Source organism: Nilaparvata lugens, chromosome 4 (assembly GCF_014356525.2).
Source record: "Nilaparvata lugens isolate BPH chromosome 4, ASM1435652v1, whole genome shotgun sequence".
NCBI classification, from domain to species: Eukaryota; Metazoa; Arthropoda; class Insecta; order Hemiptera; family Delphacidae; genus Nilaparvata; species Nilaparvata lugens.
In genome coordinates, this window is record NC_052507.1 from 14302735 (window position 1) to 14322519 (window position 19785).

General features: G+C 35.5%; 1 protein-coding gene across 2 annotated transcripts in view; it reads left to right on the plus strand.

Annotated features, from left to right (window-relative positions):
- The window catches only part of LOC111046327 (proteasome activator complex subunit 4), a 59053-nt gene that overhangs the window by 21812 nt on the left and 17456 nt on the right, over positions 1-19785 (plus strand). For both annotated transcript variants that reach the window (XM_039426716.1, XM_039426717.1), the window contains exons 14-22: positions 610-767; positions 1095-1184; positions 1926-2103; positions 4865-5119; positions 6719-6847; positions 8246-8449; positions 10723-10910; positions 11719-11848; positions 17199-17440. In XM_039426716.1, coding sequence (XP_039282650.1) covers positions 610-767; positions 1095-1184; positions 1926-2103; positions 4865-5119; positions 6719-6847; positions 8246-8449; positions 10723-10910; positions 11719-11848; positions 17199-17440 — 1574 coding nt within the window. The remainder of the gene's footprint in view (positions 1-609; positions 768-1094; positions 1185-1925; positions 2104-4864; positions 5120-6718; positions 6848-8245; positions 8450-10722; positions 10911-11718; positions 11849-17198; positions 17441-19785) is intronic.

A 19785-nucleotide genomic window follows, 5' to 3' on the forward strand; every position in this document is an offset into this window, starting at 1 on the left:
GCCTGTACTATTTCTCTCCAAAACTTTTGATAGACATAACTAATTATGTAAGACATAACTTTATAATGAATCAACCATGAGATTGAGTCAAGTTAAAATGTGGTATGCTGTTGAATACGCTTCAAACAGCTTGTATGATCATGTAAACACTGGTCATTTAGATAGGTAAGACTAGATAAGATAATAAGTTAGATAAGACTAGATGTAGATAAGGACTACTCATAATCAGTTATATCAGAGACAACTTATACCTAACGCTTCTCTTTTCTCTATGTTTATTTCCTTCAAAATCACATCCCGGTGGTTTGGAACCCTACTAAAATTTCCTTGGGAATGGAATAGTTTTGGGCCAAGCCTGTTGCTCCTTCCCAATCATATTTATATGGTTTGTTATTGTATCAACAAATAAATAAATAAATAAATAAAAGGAAAAAGGTTCTTTCATGTAAGTTTTTCATCTATTCGTACACAGACACAACAAAAGAGTGAATTTAAAATTTTTCAAAGTATCTTGAATAATATTCCCATCAAGAATATTTCAACTTACCTTTTATCAGTTCATATAATATGTTCACCTAATGACTACAATCTTTATTTATCATTTTCTAGGAATGGGGAAAATCGGGGGATGTGAACAATTTGAATATGGAATGGAACTATCCGGGAGATGAGGAATTGAAAGAAGCTCAACGGCTGCTGATCAAGTATCTAATACCTGAATTGGAAAGAATCAACAAACATGTCTCTGATGAGACCTCATTAACCAGGTAAATACCACCACAATTATATTTAATATTATTCCACGTATAAGAAGAGTATTATCACTACTTAGAATACGCTTGTTTAATATCTTTATTAATAACTTTCAAGCTGTCAAGTTTTTCTACAGACTTGTATAGATTTAGTAGAATAGTTTGATGAAATAATGAATATTATTATTTTATCATTTAATATTGTATTTTGTAAAAGGAGAAGAACATAAATCAATTTCAATTGCTATTGAATGGAATGATTCCCTTGAATTTCATTGGAACCGGTGTTTTTTTTTAAATCGATTCATATTTAAGGTGTTTTCATCAATTAATTTTTTCCAGGGACGAACTTCACCGTACCCTACAAACAATTTTGGAAGTGTTTGAGTGTGATAGATTTCTTCCAAGTATCACTGGGAAAAAGAGAGACATGTAAGTTTTTGAATTGTTTTTCCATGTACGCGTTATTTTTAGGATTTTGACTCTAAAAGAATCTTGTCAGTTTTCACCAAGCTCGGTCTGCACATTCGAACATTTCCAAATCAGGTACGCTTTACATCGAGTGCACTGGAACATATAATTTCTATGAAGATAGTTACTATCGATATTCTTGTGCACACTTGTGAATCGTACCTGTCTTGGCCATTTTCAAATGTCTTGACCTACCGGGCATCAGATTACCTTAATCTTCAATTTATATTAATGTAATTATCAGTAATATAATAAGAAACTATTCATAATTTTCAAAAAGTTTCTTGTGGTGCTCTTATTTCTTATTTGTAATTTATGTTATAACGTTTGAAATTTTCCGTTTTTACTATTCTTCATATTTTAACAGTGTGTCTCACTTTCTATGTTTGTTTGTCATCTTTCAATTATGTAAAGTATCTACTACTTTGGTGGTATTCATGCCACTGAATTTTTCCTAACATTGTATCTGATGCTTCAAATAGTTTTACAATTAACACACAATCTTGACTAAACTCAATTCTAAATAATTTGATTTTATCAAAGCTCTACCATAAATTCATTTTCTGCCTTCGATTCACACCAATTTTGGATTTGGATTTTGTGAGATGAAACATTTCTCTTTCCAAATTATGACTAATTTCACATTTTTGTTGTGGTTGATGAATTTCCAGAGAAATAATGTTGAAACTTTTTTGTTACTAGGATTCACAGTTTTATTGAAATGGCTGATTTAAAAGTGAGCCTGGGTGAAAATGGTTTTATCACAATGCCGGATGGTTCAAACGTAAAGGAAGCTATAGCTAGAACTATCAAATGTCTCCAAGACAAGCTAATGACTAATGCTGAAGATGACACTAAGTCTCTCTTCTATGTTATTGATGTACGTAAATATTTTTCATTCAAAAATTAATTCTATTCTATTAAAAAAACATAAACCTCCATCATAGATCATTGACAAAATATATTAAATTGTATACAAATTTTCAAGATTTGTATGGGTGTATTCAATGTGCAGTATTTCTAGGCATTAGAAATTTATATTTCTGAATAACATATTGAAATGGGAGAGCGGGCTATTTGTATTCACGCATCTGTTAATTCTGGAGTAATAAATAAATTTTTCATGGTAATGTTTATAAATGAAAATATTGAATAGTTTTATAGGCTTTTAATAGCATTTTTATGCTTGTCTGTCTAGCTTGCTTCTTTCCTGCTTTCTCTTCTATTGATGTTCTCATGTTATCTCTTTTAAATACTACAAGTAAACTTCTAAGCAATCTGATATTTCAATGTTATGTTTTTGAATTATATAACATGTTATATTAAATTTCTACATTAAACTATCTTTTGTATCGTATCACCTTCCTAATTTGTGATTCAATGAGTGAATTTGTAATAAGTGATATAATAAGCTCAGTGTTGTACAACGTATAGTTTAATTAATCTATTAATTTTATAAAATAGTATACAAAACTTGAATTCTCAAAATGACAGAGAAAGGATCAACATGCACGGCCTAAAACTGTTCTTGCGCCGAACTTTGATAGATATAATGATCCAAAAAACAAGTTTTTGTTTTCACTTAACAAATTTCCATTCCATGAAAACCAGAATTTTCAAACTAGATGTATGATAAACCAAATAAAATAAAATAATTCGCTATTATATACTTATACTGGCTCGGTTTATAGGTATACTCGAAATAGGTTAAATGAAAATTATTTCAAGTAGAATAATGAATAATGATTAACGACACTTTACAAGGGCTTTATTACACATTCATTTACATATGATTAGCATTTTTTTCGAATGATACCCACATGAGCTTTTAGCTTGTGCGTGGGTTGTGGAAAGTGCGTGGGTGATTTGATATGATCAAACGTCCATGCCGACCGGCGGGATTCAAACCCACGACCAGGTAGCGCTAGTAGACTGAAGGGTGCAACGTCTTAGTTGTCTCGGCCAACCTGACCGGCAATCTATCTTGTAATTCATATTTTTAATCTTTCCAAAATCGAAGAGTATAGGAATTGCTTCACATTTCTAATTTCTCACCTAATAGTTTCATTAATACTTATAGAATTATTATCCATTTTATGGCGAATAAATCCATTCATTTATTTATCGTCATATGTAACAGCTTTTTACAAAGTGAAGTGAACAACAACAAGACTTAACCTATTTCGGACTATTAGTAACCTTATATAAATTTGGGAGAGGAATAGCACAAGGATACCTTATTTTTTCTCTCCCTATCATTTTGATGATCAAATCAAATCATTTATTTCGCCATTTAAAAAAACAATCACAAATAAATAGCAAATCAAATATGATGAACAATGAATTTAAACAAAATACAAGTGTTAACTTAAAAATAAGAAAATAATAATACAAAATCATAAATATCTCTTTACGTATGTATATATAATTTACGTATTATATATGGCATCACCAGCAAAAGAATAAACTTTGCCCGCTGGTGACCGTTGCAAATCGAAAATATAATAATATTTAAAAAAAAATCCTCATCATTGAGTCATGATGTACTTATTGTATCAATCAATGAAGAATTAGATTAGATTCCCAATAAGACCCGTATTGAAACTATCAAATATCTAATAAACGAACAATATCTAAGATCAGCCTTTGTAATGGAGCCCTAACTCTAGAATTTTTGTTGAAAACTTTTGAAAATACTGTAAAGATAACATTTTTTCTCTTGTTTGATGTTTGATTAATCTTCAACTTCCATATTAATTCATTTTTCTAATTGAATTCTATTCTATTCAATTTATTTTTTCCAATTTAACGTGCCTGTAGTTGCAGGTTTTTTAATAGAATTCAATTTTAATTTATTTCTAAGTATAATTTCAATAAAAACCGTATACATCTATTTTAATCCCTCTAGCTATTAGCTTTTTTAGGGGTAATAATAATAATAATATCGAGTGACCTGGCTGGCTCAGGTCTGGTGTCAGAGTTTTCAGGTCGCAACTGATCAATTTCAGGGCCTCTGACATGACCTAACGATTGATTTTTAGGCAGCCGGGACCGACGGCTTAACGTGTCCATCCGAAACACGGGAGTGGCCCGAGATAAATATGTTGCCCGGGCCGGGATTTGAACCCGGGCCTCTGAATCAAAATACAAGGAATATTGGGGCTTATTTTTAGGGCTATTAGGGGTATGCACAATGTTGGAGTTAGCTGGCTAAGTCGAGCTATTCGCTAACTCCTGCTATTTGCTAAGTCTGTGTTTACTCAATGCTATAGTAGTATATTAAGAAATTAGCAGACGAGATAGCAGATAGCGCAGGTTTGAGTCCACTAACTCTAGCTAACTCTTAAAACGGCGGCCATATTTGTTTTGATCATATTTGGTAGCAAAAGTGAGGTCATAAACTTTGAGTTACACAAATTATCAGCTTGAAGCGCTATTTCAGTTAACTTATAGCAGTTGGTTTTAGATAGGCGTTCAAAATCCAGAGTTATCAAATAGCACTTTAGCTGGCTAAAACAACATTGTGAAACCCCCTATTAAAACAAAATACAATTTTCAATTGAATTGTTGTAACTGAACAATACTGTTGTTGCAGATTTTTCTAATTAAATTAAATTCAACTTTTGTAACTGTTGTTGCAGATTTTCGAAGCGCTGATCATGAACTGCAACAAGTCGCAGAAGATGTTCGACGCGCACTGGAAGAACTTCCAGCTGTCGAAGAAGTACTTGGGCACGCACCTGAAGGGCAACAAGAAGCACCAGCGGCCCGTGTTGATTGACCGAGTCAAGTTGCAACACATCAAGCGCTCCTTTGTCTCCCGCCTCCCGCTCACCGAGCTGCATTGCTCCATTTTCCACTGCTTGCTCACGCTGTCTGTCAGTCGCTACAGTGAGGTCGGTCCAAACAAGTACTAGAACAGAAATAAGCTCAACCAAACTATATTAAACAGAGTGACTGACATAAGCTGTAACACTAGGTAACTTGTTAACCGTTCATAGAACTTTAAATGTGCAACTTCCCTTCTTTTTTGTGACATTTTACGATATGCCATTTTAAATTGAAAATTTGGCCGCCATCTTCCAAAATGGACTTTAATTTAGTGGGTGAAATTTTCAATGCTGCAACAAGTGTCAATTCAGCGATTCCACACTTTCAACAGAGGGGATAAATATAGACACTTTTGGTATATCTACCTACTAACTAGTCCAAATTAGCTGCAAAGTCAAAAATTGTGACACAGACACCCCCTTCAAATGTCATTGTCAATCGATCAATTATTGCAGCAATGAAAATTTCACCCCTTCATTGAAGCTGCTATAACAATGAAACGAAAACTTGGAATAGTGAAATAATTCATCATTTCAAAGAGAATCAAATGCTCTACAAACCTACGATAAGCATTAATTTATACGATGCATGGTTGGAGAGTTATAAGCCTTGAAACAGCAAAAAATTGGATAAAAACCTGTTATTTCAACAATTACACTCCTTCAAGAGCGAATTTCTCGGGAACTGTTGGGAATATCACAAAATTCGACTGAACAAAAAGTGTAGAGAATTTATCAAGCTTCATTCTGCAATAGTTAGTTATGTCGGTTCAACGCATTGTTCTCAAGATATGGGCGAGGAAGCTGAAAATTGCAACTTTCAAACCACCCTCATCCCCTTAGCACTTCAGTTAGGAATGGGGACTTTTGATATGTTCTCCTCCTAACTAGTCTCAACAAAGCTGCAAAGTCAAAAATTGTGTTTAAAACATTCTCTCCAAATTCCTTTGTCAAATGGTCTATTGTTGCAAAACTGGAGTTTTCACACTCAACACTAAAGCTGCTGTAACAGTTGTAGGTAAATGCGTAAAAGTGTGAAATTATACATCAAATTGAAGAGAATTTAATGTTCTATAAGCTCACAATCAGCATGGAGTTTTTCCATCGATTTTTAAAAAGTTTTAAGAGCAAACATATAAAAAAATTGGAGGTTAACGTATTTTATTCAAAAATGTCACACCTTTGAGAGCGGATATCTCGAAAACTATAGAAAATATAGAAAAAGTTGTAAGATGAATATTGTAGGGAATCATGTAAGCTTTAATTTATGTAACAGTTAAGCTTTATATAACAGTTATGTCCGTTAGATACAGTCATAGTTTCCGTGCTATATGCGAGAAACCAAAAAATGGTGCCTTTGAACCACCCCCACCCACTTAGCACAAGGGGTAAGGGTGGGGACTTTTGATATGTTTACCTCCTTACTACCCTAAACAGAACTGCGGGGTCAAAAATTGTCTTCCAACTTTTCCCTCTATAACCTTTCGTTGACTGGACTAATAGTTTACAAGTGGTTTCACAAAGCAAGCAACGCTTCACAATGGATGGGTAGGTTTCGTTACTTTAAGTAGATATTATACAGCTATCCCAAACTAAGTCAACATTGATGAAACTTGAATATGTAACATAATTAAAAACATCTCTGTAAACATTCTATTTTTGCAGGTTCGATCAAAAGCGCAGAGTAAACTGATTAATGCCATGGACTCTTATCCGTATTCCTACAAACTGGTCGTGCCAAAACTAATAGAAAATCTTCACATTGACCCATTAGAAGAGCATGAGCGGTTCAAAGTAAGTTCAACAAACTAGAAATTAACTATTTTAATCAAACTTAATTGTTATATACGAAGAATAAATGCTTAGGCTAGGCGCACACCAGTTGGTGAAGACAATACAAGACATGATCAGACACGTTTAGTCACAATACTTCACATAGCTGCTTGTGACGCAACTCACACTGATTAGTCATGTCTTCATAAGCAACTTTGTGAAATATTGTGACTAAACGTGTCTAGTGTTGTCTTGACTAACCGGTGTATGCCCAGCCTTATGCTGCTATGACCGAAAAGTTTTAGTTAGATCACTCCCGTGTGAACTCGATAAAGTATCGATGGTCCCGGCTCAAATGTAACAGTTTTCAGTCTACTGCAGGTTGAGATGTATATCAGGCCATGTGAGACCTACCCGTAAGGGACTCACCACCATCAAAAAGACACAAGAATATTCATTTATTTTCATGAAGAGAATGTTAAATTTATTTAGCGATTTTATAGATGTTTGTGAATAAATTTATTGATGATTGATGAGAGAATTTGAATTGGAAATAGTTTTTTTTTGTTTTATTGATCGTTGAGATTCTTTCATTTATAGCAATAAAAGTAAACAATAGAATTCTTTCGATTTTACAGAAAATAAGGTCTTGAAAAACCTATTACATTTATAAACATTACAATAAATTATACATTGAGAAATTACCAATAAAAATAAATTATATTATGGAAAAAGTGTAATACAAAGAAGTAATAATAAGCAAACAAAGAAATAAATACACTGAAGATTTAATATTGATAATTCATTGTCGGCTATGCCTCTTCATTGCAAATTGCGAGAAAATTTTAATTATAAAAAACCTCAAATCTTGATTCTGAGATGGCCATCTACTACCCATCCGGTACTATGTTCTATTTATTAAATATGTATTATCTTCTATTTATTTGGCTAAGCCTTATCCCAATCATATGGGGTCGGCATTTCCTTCCTTCAGCCGTCTCCTCCACAAAATCCTGTCCATCTCCTCCCCGCGTCACCAACCCTTCTCCCGCAGATCAGCCTCCACTCTGTCTCTCCATCTCATCCTTGGCCTTTCTCCCCCTCTCGTCCCACCCACATTCAAACCCTGCACCCTCCGTCCCACATTCCTCCTCACGTTTCTGCACATGTCCAAACCACCTCATCCTGGCCCCCAGCATCTTCCCAGCCAATAGTCCCACCCCAACTGTACCTCTAATCACATCATTACGAATCCTATCCCTTCTGGTGATCCCACACATCCATTTTAACATTCTCATATTAGCCACTTCCATTTTCTACTCGTGCCTCTTTGAAATGGGCCAGACAAATAATTTCTTAATAGTTCTCAATTTTTATGAAATTATCTCGTTTCACTGGTATTTTGCTCTTTATTTGCAGGGTTCACTATATTTAGTGTGTGGCATGAAGAACAATCACTGCTCTTTTCCGATTCTGACGAAACTGGATTGGGAGCACCTGAGCACTCTGTGGCCTGTACTCGTGACAATGAAGCCCTCAGAGAAGCCATCTGTCATCAGAATGATTGAAAATATCTACGAAATTGTGCACAAACACTTCCCAACTGCTACTATTTCTTTGGAGGTGAGTTAGTCTTGAAAATCTATTCAATAATAGTTAGGTTGAAAAGTATTTCTGTCTGAACGAACCATGATTCAAGCCTTGTGCACATTAGCATACGATGATGAGAGGGAAATTTTCAGATTAATAAAGTTTGAAAGTTTTAAAAATGTTTTAATAACAGACTACTACAAGTTTTATATTGTTTTTATTAATTTGAATAAAGTAGCCCATAAAGTGAAGTGAAATTTTTCAGGGTTTAAGCTGAGAACTGATTCAATTTGCCAAATGTCAAATAGTGATGGATATCTCAATTTTGAATAATGAATAATTTTTTAAATTTCTTTGTATTTTGCTGTTGACTATACAGTGTGATTCGTGTGAAATTGTCAGATTTGTATGGGAAGCAATGTTATAAAATTTGTATTATGGCCATTGAATCTCACCCATTTTGTTGGGACTGTACTGCAGTTGTGTATTGAGTGATTTAATCTTAGATAGATTGTTAATACAGTAGCTGTTGATAAAGATGAAAATTATTTCAAAATATTATATTATATACGAGGAAACTTCAGTAAGTAAAGATACACATTACTATTCCTCAAAACATCTGAATTAATCCACATGAAACTCTCAGGACATGAAGTTGGCAACCTACCGATGAGATGTTGTTTAATCATATTTTGTAAGAATAACTGCAAATCTAGTTATTTAATGAAGTCTGCTCAAGCATTGCGGACAAGTGGATGATTCAGCTGTTTTTGAGGAATAATAATTTGTCTCGTTACTTATTGAAGTCTCCTCGTATATCTTGTAAATACTGTATTGAATATCAGCTGGCGCTGGTTCTCATGGTGAAAGGAAAAACGCCATCTAGGCGGAACCATAGCACATGAGATGACTGGGTGACTCCGTCCCTGGAAGTAGCCTTGCTTATGGCAGTACGGCTGGGTGAAGGTTCCAGACTATGGGAGGTTCATGGCTTGACCGAGTCGCCAGAACTCTCCGTCTCTGGAAGTAGCTGGGCACAGTGAACAATCTGGTGGAGTTTCGGGGTTAACCAGTGAGAGACCAGACTATGGGAATCAGGGTACCCCCCGTCTCTGGAAGTAGCAGGCTTGTGAAACTCCTGGGAGGCCAGACCTCGGGACACAGACTGTGGGAAAGTAGCATCATAGCATGTCGAAAAATCCCCTCACTGGTCCTTCTTTCCAAAACGCTCGCCTCCCCTTTTGGGCGCCTGTGTGGTGGACATGCAAACGGCCGTCGTGCAGACGTATACGATTGGGAACCATGAGTATTTTTCCTGGTCTGTAGACGAGTTAGAGGATACGTCCGAGCTTTGCCAGGCCCACGTACCGCCGGAGCTGTATAGTTGTTGTTCCACTCAATGCAGACTAAACTCCTCCATGATACTCGCCTTCCGACTTGGAGTGCCGTTGGGTAGTTCGCGTGTCACACCTCACAGGATATGCGTAGAGCAGGTGCCCACTTGGAGGTGTGACGTTAACGTGTGGTTCGCTGCCAGATCCATGTATTGAATATTAATGAAATCTGTTGAATTAATAATATTTTATATTTCTTGAATTATAGATAAAAATGGAATTTAATCAATTAATTTTGATACTCAATCCAGTATTATAAACGGTGAAGAGTCTTGTTGAATCCCTCATCTCATTTAAAAATAATATTTTTTCAAAATTGACAAATATCACTTTTTTATTGTCCAAGTCCTTACAACTTACAGCTGTGCTTAGTGAGAGAAGTTGTGTGTATTTTTGGGTTCAAAATTGTATAAAATAACTTGATTAATTCAATATGAAGTGATAATTAAGTGTTATATTTAAATATAGTTTGGTGTTTTAATTTCTCTAAACTCAAAATGTTTAGCTTATATTTATTTTTGGACGAAAATTGAACTAGAATGTTTTACAGTAGAAACATAACCTATTTTTTGGACATTTTATTAATTTATCAAAATTTGGGAATGGATTAGATTTGGGCCATCCTGTTGTTCCTTCCTAATCATATTTATATGATTTGTGATTATGTCCACAAATAAATAAATAAATAAATAATAAACTTTCAAGCCCTTTGACATCAACCTTCAATAAATTTAAAGTTTTTCACTAAAAACATCCAATTTTCTAATATATCTGGCAACCATACTACAACAATAAACAATTGCCGAACCATTCGCAAATTTGAAAATTCTTGCAATTACTACAATTGCTGAAAACTTCATCGTTTTACTTTGATTCTATGAATTTACTTTGATTTGATTTTTGATAAAACAGGTTCCAAAGACTTGTGTCACGGTTGCTGATCAGTTGTGGACGACTGTTCCCAAGCCCAAAATAGAACTTCCTTCCACTGAGGAAATAGAACGAGCTCTCGACTTCTCCAAACAGAAAAACGAGGATAACAAAAAGCATTACCTAAAGCTCGTTACCTCGCTTAGCAAAGCTGTAGGCGATAAAAATTTGTGAGTTAACAAAATTATTTTCCTTTATTTTTTTAATTTACCGCCTGTCAGGATTCATTTCCTAACAGTTCATTTTAGAGCGATATCTAAATTAATAATAAGCTACTCATGTCTGACAAAATAATTTAGGTGACAACATGATCCTTGAATAATTAGTATTCAAGAATTAAAATAATAATAATAATTATTATTATTATTCAAGAATTATGTTTTTTTGAAAAAGTAATCTTCAAGTTCTTCTTTAGTTTGACATTTAGTTGTGGCTCTTCGTTTGTGTGCATTTGTGAAAAATCAAATAATTTTATAGTAAGTTAATTTTATACTTTATAAATTCAATCATTTAACTTGACACAACTTCCATTAAAAGTACCACAGGCAGTATTTGATTAACATTGGTGTTGCTGACTTGCTGTCCTTGTCTATCATTCGATAAAGCAGATAGTGCTATCCTTTTCTAGCTCCGCAACGTTGCCAAATCGTTATTTTACACTATTAAATATAATTAATTAACAGTAGCCTATATGTAATCTCATATTTATAAAAAGTGTATCACTAAATAATTGAAAAATATATTTTCGTGGCGAATAAAATATAATTGATTATTTCTAACAAAAATGAACAGTTATTATCAGATATACCGGTATCAGCTATCCTCCATAGAAGGCAGTAGCAACGAAGGCAGAGAACCGGCAACTTTTTTCTCCTATCTTTCTCCACTGCCATTATAACGTGGACCTCACGAGTTATGGCTCTGTCTGTGTGAAAAATGTGGAAAGTGGAATGTTTGCAATAATATTTGTGTTGGCAGGCACTGGAGGAATCACACGCTAGCGTTGAGCATGCTTAGAGACCTCGTGCACAACGAGATCAGTTATCCAACGGATGTGGTTGGCAGTTTTCTACACAGCCTCATCAACGATGCTTTGGACTTGAGGAAGGTAAGTTATAGGTTACCCAATTAACTTTAAACGCTATAATATTATGATCTCTATCATTTAGGATCTCTCAACTTTGACATCTGATTGCAGCCGTATAGTTGAAGTTACTGTGTCAAATAAATTGTCACAAAAAAAATCTGGTGTGGTACACTCACACAACTTTCCTTGCTCGTATTTGAAACTACGATCAGACTTTTGTATAATATATGTGTATATATAATTGTTTTCAGAGTACTTTTTCCTTTGTGTAAATTGTAACTATGTGTTCTTTTTATGAACTGCTCTACCTACCTACCTCATGCACGAGAAGGAGGTTACAAAGTCCATTTCTCAAGGATGGGGTGGACCCCCATTAGTTTCCCAAAAAGGAGACTCATGCCAGTTAATAGAGCTGATAAATAACTATACAGAGTATGAATTTGAAAAAAATCGGCCAAGTTATTTTGAGAAAATCGTGAAAAACATGTTTTTTTAGTAATTATCCGCCATTTTTCTCAAGTATATTACGGAGCTCCTGCAATTTCCTCAGAAATGGGACTCATGTCAGTTGATAGGGCTTATAAATAGCTATCCATGGTATGAATTTAAAGAAAATCGTTAGAGCCGTTTTCGAGAAAACCGTGAATAACATGGTTTTTTAGTGATTATCCGCCATTTTTCAAAAGAATGTTACGAAGCTCCTGCAATTTTCTCATTTCTGGGATCTGGACTCATGTCAGTTGATAGGGCTTATAAATAGCTATCCATGGTATAAATTTGAAGAAAATCGTTAGAGCCGTTTTCGAGAAAACCGTGAAAAACATGGTTTTTTAGTAATTATCCGCCATTTTTTCCGCCATTTTGAATTCAATTTTATTGAATTTCTTATTGTCTGATCCTCATGGTATAAGGACCTTAAGTTTAAAATTTCAATCGGTTGATTAGAAATGGAGTTATCGTGTTCACAGACATACACACACACACACACACACACACCACACACACACACACACACACAACACACACACACACACACACACACACACACACACACACACACACACACACCCAAAAATCATGTTTTTGGACTCAGGGACCTTGAAACGTATAGAAAACTTGAAATTAGGGTACCTTAATTTTTTTTGGAAAGCAATACTTTCCTTACCTATGGTAGTAGGGCAAGGAAAGTAAAAAGGAATCCGATGAGTGCTACTTTACAAAAATTTGCCAAATCTCCTAACTTGACAGCTGTTTATAGTTTGGAAGTTATGGTTGAAACCAATGTACCTAGAATACATGTATTCTAGGTACCTTGGTTGAAACTACAACTATGAAGTATAGTTGAAGTTACAAGAGTGTCATGGGGATATAATAATAACTTACATTACTTTTCAGAACTAATCTCTACATGCCCATTACTTTTGTAAGGCCGGTCACTAACGACATGACAAGTCTGTCGAACTGGTCTGAACAGTCATATCTTTTCAAGCAAGTTGTGTCATCGGCGAAGGCTTCGAACATTTTGTGAAGTTACACAGCTACAAGACAACCCATTTCGGACTATGTGTAACCGTATCTAAATTTGGGAGAGGAATAAGTTTATCACAATTTTATCTTATTTTTTCTCTCCCTATCATTTTGATGATGTACTTATTGTATCAATCAATAAAGAATAAAAGAATAAAGAACAACACTTTTTGAGGTTAGAATACGTTATTGTGTCTTCGATTTTTTGCTGTTCATTTTTACTTTCCTTGCCCTACTACCATAGGTAAGGAAAGTATTGCTTTCCAAAAAAAATTAAGGTACCCCAATTACAAGTTTTCTATACGTTCCAAGGTCCCCTGAGTCCAAAAACATGATTTTTGGGTATTGGTCTGTGTGTGTGTATGTGTGTGTGTGTGTGTATGTGTGTGTGTGTATGTGTGTGTGTGTGTGTGTATGTGTGTATGTCTGTGAACACAGTCTGTGACTTGAAATTTTAAACTTAAGGTCCTTATACCATGAGGACCCGACAATAAGAAATTCATTAAAATTCAATTCAAGATGGCGGATAATTTCTAAAAAACCATGTTTTTCACGTTTTTCTCGAAAATGGCTCCAACGATTTTCTTCAAATTTATACCATGGATAGCTATTTATAAGCCCTATCAACTGGCATGAGTCTCATTTCAGGGAAAATTTCAGAAGCTCCGTAATATTCTTGAGAAAAATGGCTGATAATGACTAAAAAACCATGTTTTTCACGGTTTTCTCGAAAACGGCTCCAACGATTTTCTTCAATTTATACCATGGATAAATAAGCCCAGCTATTCATAAGCCCTATCAACTGGCATGAGTCTCATTTCTGGGAAAATTTCAGGAGCTCCGTAATATTCTTGAAGAAAAATGGCGGATAATGACTAAAAAACCATGTTTTTCACGGTTTTCTCGAAAACAGCTCCAACGATTTTCTTCAAATTCATACCATGGATAGCTATTCATAAGCCCTATCAACTGACATGAGTCTCATTCCTTAGAAAATTGCAGGAGCTCCGTAATATTCTTGAGAAAAATTACAATTACTAAAAAAACCATGTTTTTCACGATTTTCTCAAAAACGGCTCTAACGATTTTTTCAAATCCATACCCTGTATAGTTATTTATTAGCTCTATCAACTGACATGAGTCTTTTTCCTGGGGTACTAATAGGGGGTCCACCCAATCCTTGAGAAATGGACTTTGTAACCTCCTTCTCGTGCATGAGGTAGGTAGGTACACGGTTTTTACTTTTTCTTCTTCCATATACCGTGGGTAGGTAGAGCAGTTTATAAAAAGAACATAGTCATAGTCAAGATATTTGTAGAACAGCTGTTTAGACAAATTTCAAAAAAATCATCGAATTTCACAATTTCTCTCTCTCTCTTGGGTTAACAGCCGTAGGGCTGGTTGGCAGCAGCTCTCCATGCTCTTCTGTCGTCCGCTTTCCGCTTCAGCTCGTAGTATGATCCACATCTCATATCCCGTAGCAATTGTTTCATATACTCCAGCCTAGGTCTTCCTCTCATATTCCTTCCCTCAACCATTCCCTCCATTATCCTTGTCAGTAGAGTGTCATGTCTGATGATGTGGCCAATCAGCTGTGCTCTTCTTTGCTTGATCCACTTCAAGAAGTTCCGGTTCTCTCCCACTCTTTCAAAAACTTGCTCATTTGTAATCATATCTCTCCAACTGATCTTCATCATTCTTCTGTAGCACCATGCCTCGAATGCAGCCAATCTTCTTTCCTCTCTCACCCCCATTGTCCACGCCTCACTTCCATATGTTGCAGTACTCCATACATACGTTTTCAACATGTTTTTTCTTACGTCGAGACTTATGTTTTTTGAGGTGAATAGATTTTTCTTCTTATTGAAGGCAATCTTAGCCTGGGCAATTCTGCTGGCAATGTCCTTGCAGCTTCTTCCATCACTTGTGATTTTGCTACCCAGGTAATTGAACTCCTTCACTTCATTTACTACCTCATTCCTTAGCTTTACTGCTGAGCTGTTCTCCCCTGTCCTGCAACATATTAGCACTTTGGTCTTTCGGATGTTTATTTTCAATCTAAACTCTTCCTCCATTATTCTGTCCATTTCATTCAGTGTTTTCTGTAGTTCCTCTTCACTTTCTGCCATTACTGCTATATCATCCGCAAAACGAAGCATATCTACCGTTTCCCCATGAATTTTCACTCCTGTACAAACTTTTTCTCTCACTCTGTCGATTGCCTTTTGAATATACACATTGAACAAGTATGGGGATAGCGCGCATCCCTGTCGTACCCCTTTTTGAATGTGTGCAGATTCCTCTTCATTTCCACTCCTAATAACTCCAATTTCTTGTTTATAGATGTTGTAAATCAGTCTTCGGTCTCTGTAGTCTATCCCAATTTGGCGAAGAATGTTGAATAGGATGTTCCAACTCACATTGTCAAATGCTTTTTCAATGTCAATAAAGGCTATGCATGTGCGTTTCCCTATCTTCATCTACTTCTCTATCACCTGTCTCAGCGCCAGAATTGCTTCTCTTGTCCCTACACCCTTTCTAAAGCCAAACTGATCTTCAGACAATTGTTCATCAATTCGTTTTTCTATTCTCCTGAGGATAATTCTGGTAACTATTTTCGATGCATGACTCACTAAGCTCAGCGTACGGTACTCTTCACATGATCTTGCATTTGATTTCTTTGGTATAGGTACTATAATACACTTTACAAAATCGTCAGGTAACTCTCCAGTCATATATATATATACTATTTACAAGATTATACAGTGCTCTCTTTAACATTCCACCAGACTTTTTCAAGAGCTCTCCTTGTATATCATCTATTCCTGGTGCCTTCCTTTCTTTTAGGTCTCGCAGTGCTTTTTCAAACTCTTCCATCAACATTGGTGCCCCCAATTCCTGTAGTTCTATCTCGTCTTCTCTTTCCAAGTGCAGATTCTCATTGTCCTCTCCACAGTACAGCTGCTCCAGATATTCTTTCCAATGTTTACAATTCTTCACAATTTACATGAAGGAAAAAGTACTCTGAAAACAATTGTATGTACACATATACAGTAGTCTGATCGTAGTTGCAAATATGTTGCCGTCAATCGTCATTATGTTATTCCCCTAAATCATTATCGTTTGATAATGAGGCTTATATGATAATGAGCAAGGAAAGTTGTGTGAGTGTACTACACCAGATTTTTTTCTATGTTGTTCTTTCTGAGTTTACATTATGTTTATATCATTTGTATTATATTTATATTATTATGAATTTGTTATTTTGTAGTGATTTATTTATTGTTATTGATTGTTTATTTTATGTTAGAAGCTGCTGTCAAACAGCCGTCTTTCGCCTGAAAGTCGTATTTTTCATTTAATTCAAAGACATGTCTGTTCAGATATGTTCGACAGACTTGTCCTGTCGTAAATGGGCTGCCCTAAGGAGTTGAAAATATAGGGGTTTAAACGAGCATTTCATTTCTAAATTGAATAAAACAAGATGTGTGTGAGATATTAACTAAATTCATTTGTTTGCTTGGAAAGCCTAACATTATGCGTGGCATATGAAATCATTCATTTGGCTGCCTCGGCTTTGTGTGGTGCTGGGGATCCGAGAAGTCCATTTTTCGATCAATTTGGCAAACATTTCGGGCTGAATCTCATTGATGGCTTGAGTAATTTTGACTTTTTGAGCATCAATGATCCACGGCTTATTAGAATGGACTTGTGGCTCAGCATAACCCTAGAAGAAAAGTTAACTGTAATTTATTGGATATTAATTCGGATTATGTAATAATTTTGAAATTTCTATTATAAAATAATTAATAAGTTTAATAATTTCAAATGTTTGTGTTGTCAGATTGCAATAAGATGCACGACATTTGCTCTGAAGCAGATGAAGAGGCCACATTTGAAAGAGGATATTCTAACTGATAGTCCGGAATTTATGGGCTCTTCGGGAGACAAGAAGGTGATGTTTGGAGACAGGGCGGACAATGCGTGGCTGCATTTCAACAGTGCTAATAAGCCCAAGTCGGAAAAAGACTGGGATGAGATGCGCTACCAGCACAAACTCCACATTGGCTACTACAGTTGGCCCAAGTCAGTTATGGTTTTAATCAAGTTTTAAGATTAGTTAGTTCAAGATCAAGTTAACTCTCCTTAAAGAGGGTTTACATTATTCAAGTTTAACTAAGCACAAACTCCACATTGGCTACTACAGTTGGCCCAAGTTAGTTTTGGTTTTAATCAAGTTTTAAGAGTAGTTAGTTCAAGATCAAGTTAACCCTCCTTAAAGGGCGTTTACATTTAGTCAAGTTTACTTGAATTCAAGTTTTGTATAAAATGGATGTATTTTGAAAACTTGAGTCAAGTTACAAGAACACACCACTATACTTGTGTAGTCCCTTGCCCCTAGTGGGTTGGGGGAGTTTTGAGTCGAACATCGTACTCAAGAATGTGTTGAAAACAAGAATTCACTCACAGTATCCCTGCTTGTCGTAGGAGGCGACTAAAAAGGACCCCAATGCAGAAGTAGTCTACTCCAGAAGTAGCCTTGCCTTCAAACCCACGGGATCTGCCCCGTCAGGGCACTTTCGGAGGGGCAAAAAGAAAAACCAAAGAGTTCAGAGATGGGTGAAACTCCAGGTACAAATGTGGGTCAAGAGGCTGAGTCGAGGGTGACCAGGTGCCCTAGAGGAAATTTGGCGACCCCTCCTTCAGCGGAAAAGCCTACAAAAAAGCCAGAAGTGGAACTCACGTAGGTCACAAGTTTGTGGGTGGAAAGGCCAAAACTCACCACTGCTCAAAGAAGGGCGGCCATTCAGGCAAAACTTCTTGGGAGAGGTGAGGCTTTTGACCCTGCAGAGTTTTGGAGGTGCGAAAAGAAAAACCCAAGATACCAGAGATGGGTGAAACTCCAGTCACAAATGTGGGTCAAGAGGCTGAGTCAAGGGTGGCCAGGCGCCCTAGAGGCAACTTGGCCGCCCCTTCCTCAGCGGAAGGACCTTCAAAGAAGGCCAGGAGTGGAACTCGCGTAGGTCACGAGGACTAATCAGTTTGAAGAGACTGCTAAGCATATCACACTGGATTGCGACAAGCAACCAGGTGATGAATGGGATGTAAGCATAGGGAAAAACTCCTGGTTCTTGTAAAGGATACAGGTATTGGTTTGCCTAACTAACATACTACTTGGGAACACAATAAGCTTCGGTTGACGTGTTGGGTTCTTTGAGCCTTTGGATCCTTGAATCCGTCCGTTCCAAAATAATAATAAGACCCTTTTTCAAGTTTTAATAATAAGACCCTTTTTCAAGTTTTGTAGATGTTGAACATATTTGACTTTTGAATTAAACTTGAATCTTGAAGATACAATCCAACCTAAAATTGGGAAAATGGGACTGTCAGTCAATTTGGAATGTATAAAAACAACTTAATGGAAAAGTATGATGCAAGAAAAGTATGAAGTAAACTTTTTAATTAATTACATTTTTTTATTATATACTTTTGAGGTTATGAAAAACTTGAATTCAATTAAACTTGACTAATTTAAACGCCCTTCAACACACACCGCTTTTTCATCAATTGTACACGGTGATATGACAGATCCCTTCACTCAAAATCATAATTTTTCCCAATTTCATTTATACATATTATGATACAAAAATTATATGCATGAATGTCGATAGCAGTATGTTTAAATATTAGGTTATCTTCCTTCACTTTATCAATTCGAGTATAATATTTTTACTCAAATATAACATATTGAAGGTATTAGATGGATGAAATATGAATCTAGGTATAATTATATTAATGGAATTTAAAATGAATTTAAAGGGAATGACCATTTCCCACTCTGTTGAGAAGTAATGGGGCTCATTTGTAGTACAGGCATACAGTAAACATTCAGTTATCTATGAAATCAACACCTTTTTACATTCAGAAATACTAGATGAATAAAAGTATAGTTTATCTCAGCCCATATAATACAGGAATAATAAAAAACTGACTATATGAAAAAATAAAATGAAAGTTGAATTTTTAGTCACGTGATCTCTTAGATACAGTGAATAATAAAGGCCATTTCAATACCAATACAACTAAATGATTGATAACAATGAGAACTCATTCCTTAGAAATAACTAGGAAGGTATTAGGATACTAGTCCTGTTGCTGCTACTCCCTAGAATTGTACATCCCAAAAAACTACTTTCTGATCTCACAGATCAGCCGTGTAACGGAGGGTTTCAAGTGAGAGGTAATGTGACAAAATAATTTATCAACTTCCTCAGATCAAATTCTCTACTGGATCAATTTCAATGAGTTTTATCTAATCATCATGGATTGAAATAAATCTAAAATCTGAATGTTTTAGAATATTTTAAATTCGAACAGAAATTTATTTATTGATGAAATGAAATCAAGCGGTGCTTTGCGCTGTCGGATTA